This window comes from Podarcis erhardii (assembly GCF_964252035.2).
Source record: "Podarcis erhardii genome assembly, chromosome: 10".
Lineage (NCBI taxonomy): Eukaryota > Metazoa > Chordata > Lepidosauria > Squamata > Lacertidae > Podarcis > Podarcis erhardii.
In genome coordinates, this window is record NC_138500.1 from 38,713,613 (window position 1) to 38,726,536 (window position 12,924).

The following is a 12,924-nucleotide window of genomic DNA, read 5'->3' on the forward strand; positions in this document are numbered from 1 at the left end:
ATTGTCATCCCGCCACTCCTTGGTGTGTGGTGTGCCCCAGGGTGCAATACTCTCCCCGATGCTTTTTAACATCTTTATGCGCCCCCTCGCCCAGCTTGTCCGGAGTTTTGGGCTGGGCTGCCATCAGTATGCTGATGACACCCAACTCTATCTGTTGATGGACGGCCACCCGGACTCGGCCCCAGACACACTGATCAGATGCTTGGAGGCTGTGGCTGGATGGTTTCGTGGGAGCCGGTTGAAGTTAAATCCTTCGAAGACAGAGGTCCTCTGGCTGGGACGGGACGACTTGGGACTGAGGGGGCAACTCCCATCTCTTGCGGGGGTGCAATTAGTGCCAGCACCATCCGTTAAGAGTTTGGGTGTAATCTTCGATACCTCCCTCTCTATGGAGGCGCAGATTGCAGCTATAACAAAGGCGGCATTTTTTCATCTCCGCCAAGCTAAGCAGTTGGCTCCTTACCTCTCTCGCCCTGACCTAGCCACTGTGATCCACGCGACGGTCACCTCCAGACTGGATTATTGTAACTCGCTCTACGTGGGGCTGCCCTTGAGACTGACCCAGAAACTCCAACGGGTGCAGAATGCCGCAGCGAGACTCCTTACGGGGTCTTCGCTTAGAGATCACATTCATCCGGTGCTATACAAGCTGCACTGGCTCCCGGTGGAGTACAGGATCAGGTTTAAGGTGCTGGTTTTAACCTTCAAAGCCCTATACGGCCTAGGGCCCTCGTACCTACGGGACCGCCTCTCCTGGTATGCCCCACAGAGGAACTTACGGTCTTCAAATAAAAACACCTTGAAGGTCCCAAGCCACAGAGAGGTTAGGCTGGCCTCAACCAGAGCCAGGGCTTTTTCGGCTGCGGCTCCAACCTGGTGGAACGCTCTGTCACAAGAGACAAGGGCCCTGCAGGACTTGACATCTTTCCGCAGGGCCTGCAAGACAGAGCTGTTCCACCTGGCCTTTTGTTAGGGCGCAGCCTGACTCCCTCCTTTGGCAATCTTTTCAAGACTTTAGCTTATGGTTGCCATTAATTTTGTTTTTAACTCATTTTTATAATGTTTTATAATGTTGTATTGTTTTAGTGTTGTTAGCCGCCCTGAGCCCGGCTTCGGCTGGGGAGGGCGGGATATAAATAAAATTTATTATTATTATTATTATTATTACATTGTGTGCTTATAATGCTCACAGTCTGCACTTTAAAGGCAGAATCATTGTTATACACTTGCTTAGCATTAAGCAGGACTGGGAGTAAAATGTGAATTAGAAAAAGAAAGGTCTTGTCACCTTCAGCAAATTATGGCATGCTCTTTCTTTCTAGAGGAAATGTTTTTCCCCACCCCAAAACATTAGTTCCCTCTCTTATCTCTGAACAAGGTGGGTGTGGACCTCCTTTCCTCTCTAAAGCTCAACCCAGTGATACTTTTTTGGGGGGAAATCAGCTACAGAATATCAGCTACAGAATATCTCATCCCTGCACTCCAAGTTAATGCACTCAGGAAAAAATACTAGCTCATAACTGTTTCTCCTTATCAACCTTAAGTTTGCACTGTAAAAATTGCAAAGGAATATGTGTGTAGGGCATGCCTCTATATAAGCCTCACAAAGTAGTTAAAGGAGAAGTGGCTAACCTTTTCTGACCCAAGGACTGCATTCACCTTTGGCCAACCCTCTGAGGGGCAGTGGCCACCCCATACAAAGGTGAATCTAGGGGCGCCCCACCAGTTCAGTCACACTGGGCACAGAGCTTCTGAGGTGTCGCTGCTGGTGCTGCAGCTATGAAGTTCAACAGAAGACGAGAGGTAGGGGGACAGATTTTGGTGTTGCACAGGGCGCCCCTGAAATTTGAGGTGCCATGGTCTGGCACTGCCCTATACTCTTGCAGACATACCCTCAGGCATGTGCACAGTTCCCACTCCTTAACTAACCTGTGCAGATCAGCTAGGAGGTTGTCATAAAATGATGAATCTGGTGACTAGGGAAGGAATGATCTGCCTCTCCCTCAGAGTGCTGGGTTGCATGGAGAAATGTAAACCTCTCTTCCCACTTCAGCACAGTGTTAAATTTATTTGTTAATGTTTTGCTGCACCCAAAATCAGTGGGTCCATAGGCTATAATTTTCTTTCGGAGAGGGGCCTAATCCACCTCCTGCCCCAGGACACTGTTTAACACTCTTAGGCAAGGACATTATAGGATACGGTAAGTGCTACAGGTTAAATAATCTTAAAAATGGGTTATACACCTTTCAGAATGGGGGACTCTCCAAGTATTGTGGGATGGTAATGTCCACCCATATGCCATCTTAAGTGTGCCAATGACCTTCAACACACCATTAATCACACACAAAGTAAATTCATTGAAACTAAGGACTTTATTTCAATGGGTATACAGTTGTATCTTGGTCCCGAACGCCTTGGTACTCAGACGTTTTGGCTCCTGAACGCCGCAAACCTGGAAGTGAGTGTTTGGGTTTGTGAATGTTCTTTGGAACCCGAACGTCTGATGGGGCTTCCGTGGCCCATTGCTCAAACACACTTGAAAGAAAACGAAGTGGTTGGCGGAATCCTTAAGGCACTGCTCTCCCTTGAGAGCATTTTCACAGGGTGCTTAGATTTTTAACAGGGAAGAGAAAGCGGAAGAGGACTCTTTGTTGTACAGATTGAAGTGAGCCTTCTGGCCAATGCATATTTTTACATCCATATATCAAGCCTGACATGTGAAATTGCTCTTACAATGAATTTGAGCCTCTGCTACTGATTTTGTACATGAGTCAATACTGTTAATGTGGGAAAGAAAGCCAATTACTTCCCATGGGGGTGGGGAATGCATTTTTTCACCAGTATAAACCGTACACATGTAGGGGCAACAAAGCTGTAAAAATGGCCTTATTGGAGCAGGACATTCAACCAGGATCTCAAAGCAGCTGTCTTATTACAAAAGAATTTCAGAAACACTTGAAAAAGAAGTTGCTGAATTACAACTAAACTGAAAACTATGGAGAGACCTGGTCTTAATAGAGATATTAGATTCCTGTCTCATTACACATGCTAATCATCTGCATACTATCCCTTGCTTTTTCCTGTAGGACTAACTGCAGTCATTAACAGTCGTCAACAGGTTTACTATACCAATTGAGTCAATCACCCATCTCCTACTACCCTCCTGAGAAAAACCCCACCCTTCACTATATAGAAGGGTCTGGTGACTTCTCTTTCAGTGTCTCTGAAAAAGTGTGCGCACACACACACACACACACACACACACACACACATATATATATATATTGTTTTGTTGTTGTTGTTTAGTCGTGTCCGACTCTTCGTGACCCCATGCACCAGAGCATGCCAGGCACTCCTCCTGTCTTCCACTGCCTCCCACAGTTTGGTCAGACTCATGCTTGTAGCTTCGAGAACACTGTCCAACCATCTCGTCCTCTGTCGTCCTCTTCTCCTTGTGCCCTCCATCTTTCCCAACATCAGGGTCTTTTCCCGGGAGTCTTCTCTTCTCATGAGGTGGCCAAAGTATTGGAGTCTCAGCTTCAGGATCCGTCCTTCCAGTGAGCACTCAGGGCTGATTTCCTTAAGAATGGATAGGTTTCACACACACACACACACACACACACACACACACACACATACACATACACATACATACATATATCGACTGCATCAGACCAACACGGCTACCTACCTGACTCTGGAGCAGTGTGTGTGAGTTGAATTGTCTTAAATGTCTGCCCAATGGCAGCTGGTGACCATCAGGGCTGGCAGGGTGGGAGTCAGGTATGCCAACAGTAGGTGGAGTCTGGGCCAATGATGAGCAGAGCCAAACAATTCCAGTTTTGTCCTCATCCTCCCTGTTACTGAGTTCTGCAAGGGCAACACTGAGATCGAGGAGGAGAAAACTGATAGCCAGTGTTATTTGCTGGACTGGATGCCAGTAAGAAGACAGGCAGGCGGGAGCTGGATGAGGGCAGCCTGAAGTTGGTAGGGCAGGGCCACATTTGCCTCCACTGTGTATGTATGGCGATAATTTTCAGAGGCTGTTGTGGCAAAAAAGGGGAGAAATACAGTCTTGTGGCACCTGCAAGACTGACCTTTTATTATGACATAACAGAATCATAGAATTGTAGAGTTGGAAGGATCCCAAGGGTCATCTACCCCAACCCTCTACAGTGCAGGAATCACAACTAAAGCATCCCTGACAGATAGACAGCCAACCTTGGCTTCAAAACTTCCAATGAAAGAGAGTCTGCCACCTTCTGAGGAAGTCCATTCCACCTTCCAACAGCAAGTTCTTCCTAATGTTTAGTCAGAATCTCCTTCCTTGTATTTTGAATCCATTGATTCATCAGATGTACCAAGCATTCACCTTGGATCTTGTAAAGGTAAAGGGACCCCTGACCATTAGGTCCAGTCGTGGCCGACTCTGGGGTTGCAGTGCTCATCTCGCTTTATTGGCCGAGGGAGCCGGCGTACAGCTTCCGGGTCATGTGGCCAGCATGACTAAGCCACTTCTGGCAAACCAGAGCAATGCACAGAAACGCCGTTTACCTTCCCGCCAGAGTGGTACCTATTTATCTACTTGTACTTTGACATGCTTTCGAACTGCTAGGTTGGCAGGAGCAGGGACCGAGCAACGGGAGCTCACCCCGTCGCGGGGATTCAAACTGCCGACCTTCTGATTGGCAAGTCCTAGGCTCTGTGGTTTAACCCACAGCGCCACTCACTGAATCATCAGATGTACCCAAGCATTCACCTTGGATCTTGTAATTGTCTATTAATGTCTTCTGGGCCTCTTCCTCCTCTTCTCCAGATTTTATGGCAAGTCTCAGATTGGAGCAGGGCGAATATCACACACACACACACACACACACACACACACACACACACACATTATCGTATGTGCCATCAAGGGCCTTGTAATCGCCCAGAGCACTTGATCAATGTCAATCAACTGCTTCATGACATGTGACAGACCCTTATGCTGACAGGGAAGGTGATGTGGAAGGAAACCCGCAGAGAGTGCAGTGGGCTTCTTTAATCCACTTCTCCCTCCCGTCTCCATAACTTCCCTCCTTCCCTCCTTTCTTTTCTGCCCGCCTGGCAGACAGACAGACAGACAGCGCAAGCCTCCCTCTTGTAGCCTGGTGGCCTGATTCTGCTCTTGAGAGCTCCATCTCTCTGAAGTTCCCCAGGGCTTCCCCCGCCCTGGCAAAGAAAGCCTCGCAAGAAAGGCGTGTCCTCCTTGTCAGGATTGCTGCTGCTGCTGCTGCGGGAGGCAGCTCGGAGCTATAAAAGCCCTGCTCAGAGGACGGCTTGGGCTTCACTCCCCGCCTCTGCTTGCTGCGAGAGAACCGAGGCCGTGCAGAGCCAAGCAGCGCCGCCGCCGCCGCCTGCGTGCCTGGGGGCAAAAGAGAAAGCGAGCGAGCGGAGACGCGCAGCCACCGAGGGCGCCGGGCAAGCCCAATGCGCGGACTAGGTGCCTTTGCAACATGCAGGAGCTACACATCAGCTAAACGGAGTTTGCACGCCGCTGCTGGGGCTGGATTGCAGCGCTCTCTTTCCTTATGAAGAAGGCACAAGTGAGTACCGCGCGGGGGAAGTTATGCGCTCTTGTGGTATATATTTCTGCACGGATAGGTGGCGGCGGCGGGGAGATGGTCTCCTCTCCGGATGACTCAGAAAAGACCAATTGCTCAGGGAACTCGGAGAACCCGCTCTTAGGCCGGAGTGGCGCTGCCTTCCTTCCTCGGGCACTTGTCTCAACTGAGAGAGACCTGCCCGGGGCTGTCGGAGTGCACGCTGAATGCTGAGCTGACAGGCGTCTGAGTCTCCGGAGTGTAGCAGGAGCTCTTAACTTCCTGCACGTGGATTCGGGTGGCACAGACATGGAAGTCGTCTCTGGGTTCCCAGAAGATGGGCATCGACCTATAGCACTTGGGATGTGCTTATGATGAGCTAGCCCTCTGCCAGGTTGCTCTGGCCCAGAAGCACTGCGTCCGTTGCTCGCCAAGGCGCCTTCCCCACTGCAGCGCTGTTCCCGAGTTTCGCGCAGCGAGACGCTGCCCTTATCTGTTCCTTCCTCCTTATCTGCACTGTCCTTTGTGCAATTTCGAGGGAAAGTTCCTTGCTGCGCTGATAGGGCACTATTAATAGATGATGTATTACAGATGGTGTGAATAATGCACACACGAGATAAGCAGGTTGGCAAGCAGGCGCACGGAACCTGTCCCCGCTGAAATTTTGCTGAGAGAGAGACATGCTGCTGCTTATTTCTGGCTTGCAGCAACTTCATTCAAACCTCCCGTTCTGTGCGCATCCCTTCCACGTACACTCGCATCTGTCACCACCAATACACTTCCATTTCTCTCTCCTTGCCCAGCCTTGTTTAATACATGGCTCTGTGCGCTTATTAGAACCCTCTTCCATTATTGCTTCCCAAGTTGCGCCCAAGTGGCGGGTAGTGTATCTTACATATGAAGCAGAAGGTGTTTGCAAAGATAGCAACCAGAAAATAATTGCTCTGGGATTTATTTTTATTTTTTTATTGCTAATTGCAATAAGCTGCTTAAAGTGTGACTTAAAGGGAATGGGTAGTGTGCAGAAGTTGTGTCTACTTTCCCTTACTACATGACACTTGGTTTTGTTTAACGTTTTCACATAACTGGTTCTTTCCTTTCCCCGCCCCCTTATCGCAAAGCTGTGCTTACTTTCCTGCCAACTTCCTTCGGTACCTGCTGCTCTCTTGGCTCATTCCATTTTAGGTCTTTCATGTGTATCTAATAGGGGAAAGGATGCAGTGGATGCAAGAAAGGAAATAAGGTGGGAGGGGGGAATCAGGAAAATTCACTTTGGTAGATCGGTCCATTGGTTGCTCAAGAAGAATGAAACAGGGAGGCTCTGTATTTTATGTGACACTTAGCACTTAATTTTGGGAGCCTGAGTTCTTAGGCACCCTGAAAGATTTAATACCTATTTGCAGGGTAGATTGATCTCTGACAGTCTTTGTAGTACTGTAGTCCTGGAAAGTAAAAGTCCTACAAACTTTGGCTGTTTGGTGGTTGGCCCTTAATTGCCTGGTTTGTACCCAACCAGGGTACAAAGTTTGCAGAGTTAGGCTGTATGCTGCAAACTTCCAGGTGTCTGAATCTGCTTAGAACTAAATGAGCACTCACAAGCCCTCCCAAAAGCTGGTTGCAATATAATGTAATGAGGACAAGGGATTTGCTTCAAAAATAAAAACTTTAAACGGCAATGCTGGCCGGATCTCACTCCTAGACTAGAACTTGAGTCTTTTGGAAAAGGAAAGTTTATTTTTAATGTAATGTTAATGTTAACATTCCAGATTCCAGCAAAGCTGACATGATAGATCTCATCCCATTAATCTGAGGAAGGAGGCAGTTAGCTTTGGTGCTCTGGGTCATATGGCTGAGCTCAGGAGTTCCTCACGGTGGCCTATGGCACCGTTTTGACTTAGCAGAGAAGCATCCATCAGCCACCACCACACACTCAGCCTTCTTGTGAGCTGGAATTCAGTTTCAGGGTTGTGGTCAGGCTGAGAGCGATATTTTTATTTTTGTCATTGGAAAAAATGGAGGGTGGGGGCCATTTGCCGAAAGATCTGTTCTCTTCTTGCTGAACAGTGTTAGATGTTAATCTAAGCCGAGAAGGGCAAAAACAAATGTCTGATTCCTTCGGAGAGATCAGAGTAGACGAGGCTTCAAGCAAGAAGAGGAAGTGCCTCTGCCCCCTCTCCCCACTTTAGAAAAAGTAACATTCCACACTCAAGGCAAGTGGAAACTAATCTGGTGGTGATAGTCAAGCACACCTGATTTCCCCCTGCTCCCTTTGTGTCATGCAACAGAGTGCGAATGAAATGGATTAAACCAGAGGATGTTTCATCTGAGGTGTGGATGTAGGTTGATGTTAGTAGGTGCCTGCCTTTTGACCCGGGGAGAGGGGGGATTGTACTGAATGACCTCTAGGTGGCTTCAGAGTGTGATGTAATCAGCCACTACATCATTGTACGTCAACCATTGTTTTATACCTTTCATCTTGCTTCTGTATTATGCCCTATTGTTCCCACCACATTTTCACCCAATGGCTTTTTGAAGAAAAAAAAGGGGGGTGAGAGAAACAAGGTGGATAAGCGAATAGCTTCTGCTTCAATTTGTGTTAAATATTTCAGGTCAGATTTTCAGCTTGATTCCAAACGTCTTTTCTTGGAAGTAAGTCCTGCTGAGTTCAGTACTAAGCTCAGTAGGACCTTGTTCGTAGCAAGCATGCTTCGTATTGCAACCTAAGGTTCTAATGCTAAGCATGCTTGATGGGAGTAAGTCCCACTGAACTCAGTGAGACCTGTGTATTTATGAGCGGCTTTAAAAATAAAGTTTTTGAGCAACTGGTATGACTTACACAGAAGATCACCATTTTTGTTGTTATTATGATTTTTAATCCTTAAAATTCATTATAGGACATATGCCAGATATGAACATGCTTATATATACAAATATGTGAGTATATCGTAACGTGGAAGTTTAACTCTTCTATTATGGTTAGGGGTACAGTTAGAAAAACAGATGCATATGAATAAAGTAGTTTGATGTGCAAGAGAAGAACTTCATTTATAACAGCCTTGCTGGGTAGTTTGTGACCTCCCACACTTGAAAGAACCAAAGTAAGCTGGCACCACTTTTATCATATTGGAAAACACTTTTCATAACTGGGAACTGAGCATGTATGTACAAGATTTTATTATATGTTATGGTCTTTACAAAAATGTCTTTGTAGTAATGCCTTTTAAATTAACCATGTAGGATTCAAACATTCAGCTACTCATTTACAGTAAGCACACTGATGTAAGCACATTGAAGGATTACTTGGGTGAGAGGATTTGCAGGATGATAAGTTTAGTAAAAGAAACACTAGTACAAGAGGCAAATCTATACAGTTTTGACCCTATCATTCAAAACATTGAAGTTCTCACAGTAATTGTTGGAAATGTGTTTTAAGAAAAAATGGGGGCAGGGGAGAATGAGTTTAGAAAATTTTGGACTTGCAAAAAAAGCCCCTATTTTTACAGCTTCGATTCTGCAGCTAATATATTGGGAGAAGTGTGTGTGTGTTTTAAAAAGATACTGCAGTGATTGCACCAACTGTATGTCAGGCATTGAAATATGAGGGATAATAATGAATTTGGTGATAACTGCCCAGAGCCCGTCATAAATTTGACCTGTTGGCTAGACATGCAAACTTTAGGAGACCTTAGTAGTGGAAAAGAGCTAGAGGCAGAAAGAATACAGCTTTCTTTTGTTGAATGCGTACATTCATTGCCAGCAGTTATATGACCTTCAGGGCTTCTCAGCGAGGACAGTCCTGGTAGTGCAGCATTCTTGCTGTTGAAGAGGATCTTTGGAAATAAGCAGGCAGTGCAAACCATACCAGAATACTTCCTGAAGGAGAGCAGAAATAAAGGGAAGATGATATTATCACCACCACCACCACCACCATCATCATCATATCTTGCAAGACAAACCAAGACACCCATATTCCCATACCACTTGAAGGACTTGTGCACTTGATTCAGAAGCCTTCTTAAAGGCCCAATTTTTGTGACAAAGCAGTCTTTGCTTTGGGAAATGAGAGCTGCACTCATAAAGGGGCAGCTAAACTTACTGACCTGGTCTGGATCTAGACGTGTCCAAGATGTGACTCAGCTTTTTGTTTAGTCATCTTAGTCGTGTTTGACTCTCCGTGACCTGACCCCATGAACCAGAGCATGCCTTGGAAACTCTCACTTGCTTCTCAAATCTCCGTTTTTATGTCCATGGAGTTTTCTTGGCAAAATACTGGAGTGGTTTGCCAGTTCCTTCTCCAGGTGGATCACATTTAGTCTAAACTCTTGGTTATGACCTGTCTGTCTTGGGTGGCCCTGCACGGCATAGTTCAGAGCTTCTTGGAGTTATTCAAGCCCCTTCGCCACGACAAGGTAGTGATCCATGAAGGGGGTGATTCAGCTAAATGTGTTGTAAACTCATACTGTACAGGGAAATCCAGTAGGGAAAGACGGGACTCCACAGCACCATCTGGTGTCACATTGTTATATCGCATATACAACACATATAAAACGCTTTCTCTTTACCAATCCAGCTGAGTCCCTGTAGTACTGAAACGCCACTTTGTTCTCCTAATAGCCTAATAATAAAAAGAATACCAAAGAGAACACCTGGGGTGAGAGGCAGCACCTCCTTGAGAATCAGAGGAGAAGGTTCAAAGATTCAATGATTATGCCCAGATGCAAAAGAGCTGAGCTGGAAATAAGTTTGGGTTTTGATTTCAGTTTCTATGTGAGCCAGAGTGAGACACCTGACTATTGCAGGCATAATCCTAGACCAATAAAGTGTGATCTTGGTGTCTGGCCATTTGTTTGTATGCTTATGTTTAAAACTCAGTGACAGTTTCTTCCCTCCCCCTTAAAAAACAAACAAACCTCTGGCGTTGTTTTTCAGGGCTTGGTTTAGACCAGCAGTAAGCTTCCGAATCTTTTTTCAGTATCGGTGCTTAGGTTTTGGAAAAAGCATAATAGTAAATAAATGTGTCTTTAATTGGTGCTGAGGGAATTTTCCTTGGAATTCGTGGCTGCAACCAACCCTCCCACAGTTCAGAGGACTTCTTGCACCCCAACTGTCTGCAGAAAATCTGTGATCCTTTAGCAGGGTTCATTTCTTTTATAACTCCAGCAGAACTCCATTATCTAATTTAGGCACATGTTCTTGAAATGAGTGTTCTAACACCTTATGCAACATTTCAATGATGGATGAGCCATGATAGACCTGAGAGTCCTGTGCTGGAAGCTTGCTGTTGTTCTTGCTTTTGCATGACTCAGCAATGCATGGTGTTATTCCATCTTTATACAGTGCCATAGGGGAAGCTGTTATTCCATCCAGGAAGCCAGCTCAGGAGTTGTACAACATAGGATGCATAGGTTAAAATTGAACGTACATTAAAAATTGGCACCTGCTACAAAGAAAGCATATAAAACCAGTTCACAGTCTTTCTGTTGAATGCTGTGGGGCGATGCCACCATGAAAGAGAGACAGAATAAATATTATGTTGAAGGAGAGCTTCATTTCTGCACATCCTTCCATTTACTTAGCACATCATTTTAAAAATGCCTATCATTTTAATTAAACTGATGAATTTCTTATTTTAATAGGGCACTTAAGGGGCGTATCTGGCAAATAAAAAAGAATATTTTTGATCCAAAGTCTTTGTAATGACCGAAACTTGTATAAGTGTGAATATTAGTTCTTTTATTAGTTAAAAAACTCATTTGGAAATGAAGTGAATAACTGCTGGAGGGGATGTGTATGGGGAGCACAGAGATGTAATCTTCATTGAATAATTGATTTTAAAACTGCAAGCATCCACAGGTTGTAATTCTCAAGCTACTCATTTTGGCATTGATCCATGAAGGCCATCAGGTCTGCTACTAAGAAATTAGTTGGAGATCTGAAACCAAGGTTTCTTAAAACATGAGTTATACTGGCTAAAATGCTTTCCTGGCCGCTTAGAATAACCTCTAAGGTATGTGGGGAAGATAGGAGCTGAACCGCAATGGTTTTGTTGGGAAGTCGTTACTGTTTCAAAATGCAGTTTATAAGTGATTTGATGTGAGTAACTTCCATTCTATCACGTTCATAGAGTTTGTCTGCACTACTGCTGGCCTGGGAATCATTTCTGTGGTTTTGGCGTGCAAGAGTTACAGCTCATTTTTCTGTGTCTTGTCTTTTCATGTATCCTTCCCTCCTACCGAGGCTCTCCTCTGACTCCTTTTTGGGATATACAGGGTGGTATTCAATGTTAGTCCTACTCAAAGTAGACTCATTGATGTTAATGGACACGACTAACTTGGGTTTATTCATTTCAGTGGGTCTGGTCTGTGTTGGACTTAGTTGCATAAAACCCACTGGGTTTGCATGACAGTAGCTGGCCTATCCTCAGGCATGCTGGATAGAAGCATCTTGGCTATTTCATACCTAAATCAAGTTTAGTGAAAAGCAGTGTGTGGAGGGAAACCAGGAAAATACAAGATGGGACAGAGGTGAGACACCTTGCATTCTATCATTTTGTGTGTGGGGAGAGTGGACAAAGGCGTTAAAAGGACAACAAACTCCTACAGTGGCAAATGCTTTTCCATTGGATTCATGCAAAATCCATATTGCTGACTCGCAACTTGCACAGTGGTTATGCTCCAGGGGTGGTGCATAAAGCCGAAATCATGTATAGTCAAAAGAACCCTGAAATTGCCCCCTCCCTTTCTGAAGCTGGTACACTGAGCATGCCTTGCTGCTGCTACCTCACCCCAAGGTGGAGAGCTTTTAAGGTCTCCGCTTTGCTTACTAGGCTTTTGGAAGCTCTCGTGCAGACTGTGGAAGGCTCATGCAAGATCTTGGATGACCCTGTGAGATCTCATGAGAGCTTCCCAGAGCCCAGTAAGCAAGGTGAAGAGCCTAAAAGATCTTCCTGTGCCTTGCATGCATTTAATTTGTGCCATGTCAGCTGGCCAGACTCCAACCATGTAAATCTGCAATCGAGCATGTTAAAGACGCAAATGTTGTGAGTCAGCCGTACATATTTTGTAGTGACCTACAGTGGTTAGATAAATGCATATTCTCTCTCTCTCTCTCTCTCTCTTTCTCTCTCTCTCTCTCTCATGATTGGGGCTGAGGGACATGGAGGTTTATAAAATGATGCGTGGCTCAGAGAAAGAGAAGGCATTATTCCTCTCTCATATAACACTAGAGCCTGGGATGATCCAACAAAGTGGAATAAGGGAGCATTCAAGACAGACACGAGGATGTATTTACACATAGGGCAAAGTTAACTTCTGGAAGTTGCTGCTCAGGATATGGCATCTGC

The 12,924-nt window shown here is 45.6% G+C and overlaps 1 protein-coding gene across 3 annotated transcripts in view; it reads left to right on the top strand.

Annotated features, from left to right (window-relative positions):
• The first annotated feature begins 5,308 nt into the window (after positions 1-5,308).
• KITLG (KIT ligand) overlaps positions 5,309-12,924 on the top strand; it is an 85,349-nt gene continuing 77,733 nt past the window's right edge. The window contains exon 1 of one of the 3 annotated variants that reach the window (XM_081878327.1): positions 5,309-5,585. In XM_081878327.1, the coding sequence (XP_081734453.1) occupies positions 5,571-5,585 (15 nt within the window). In that variant the 5' untranslated portion in view covers positions 5,309-5,570. The remainder of the gene's footprint in view (positions 5,586-12,924) is intronic. The other 2 variants (XM_081878326.1, XM_081878325.1) reach the window with 2 other exon arrangements.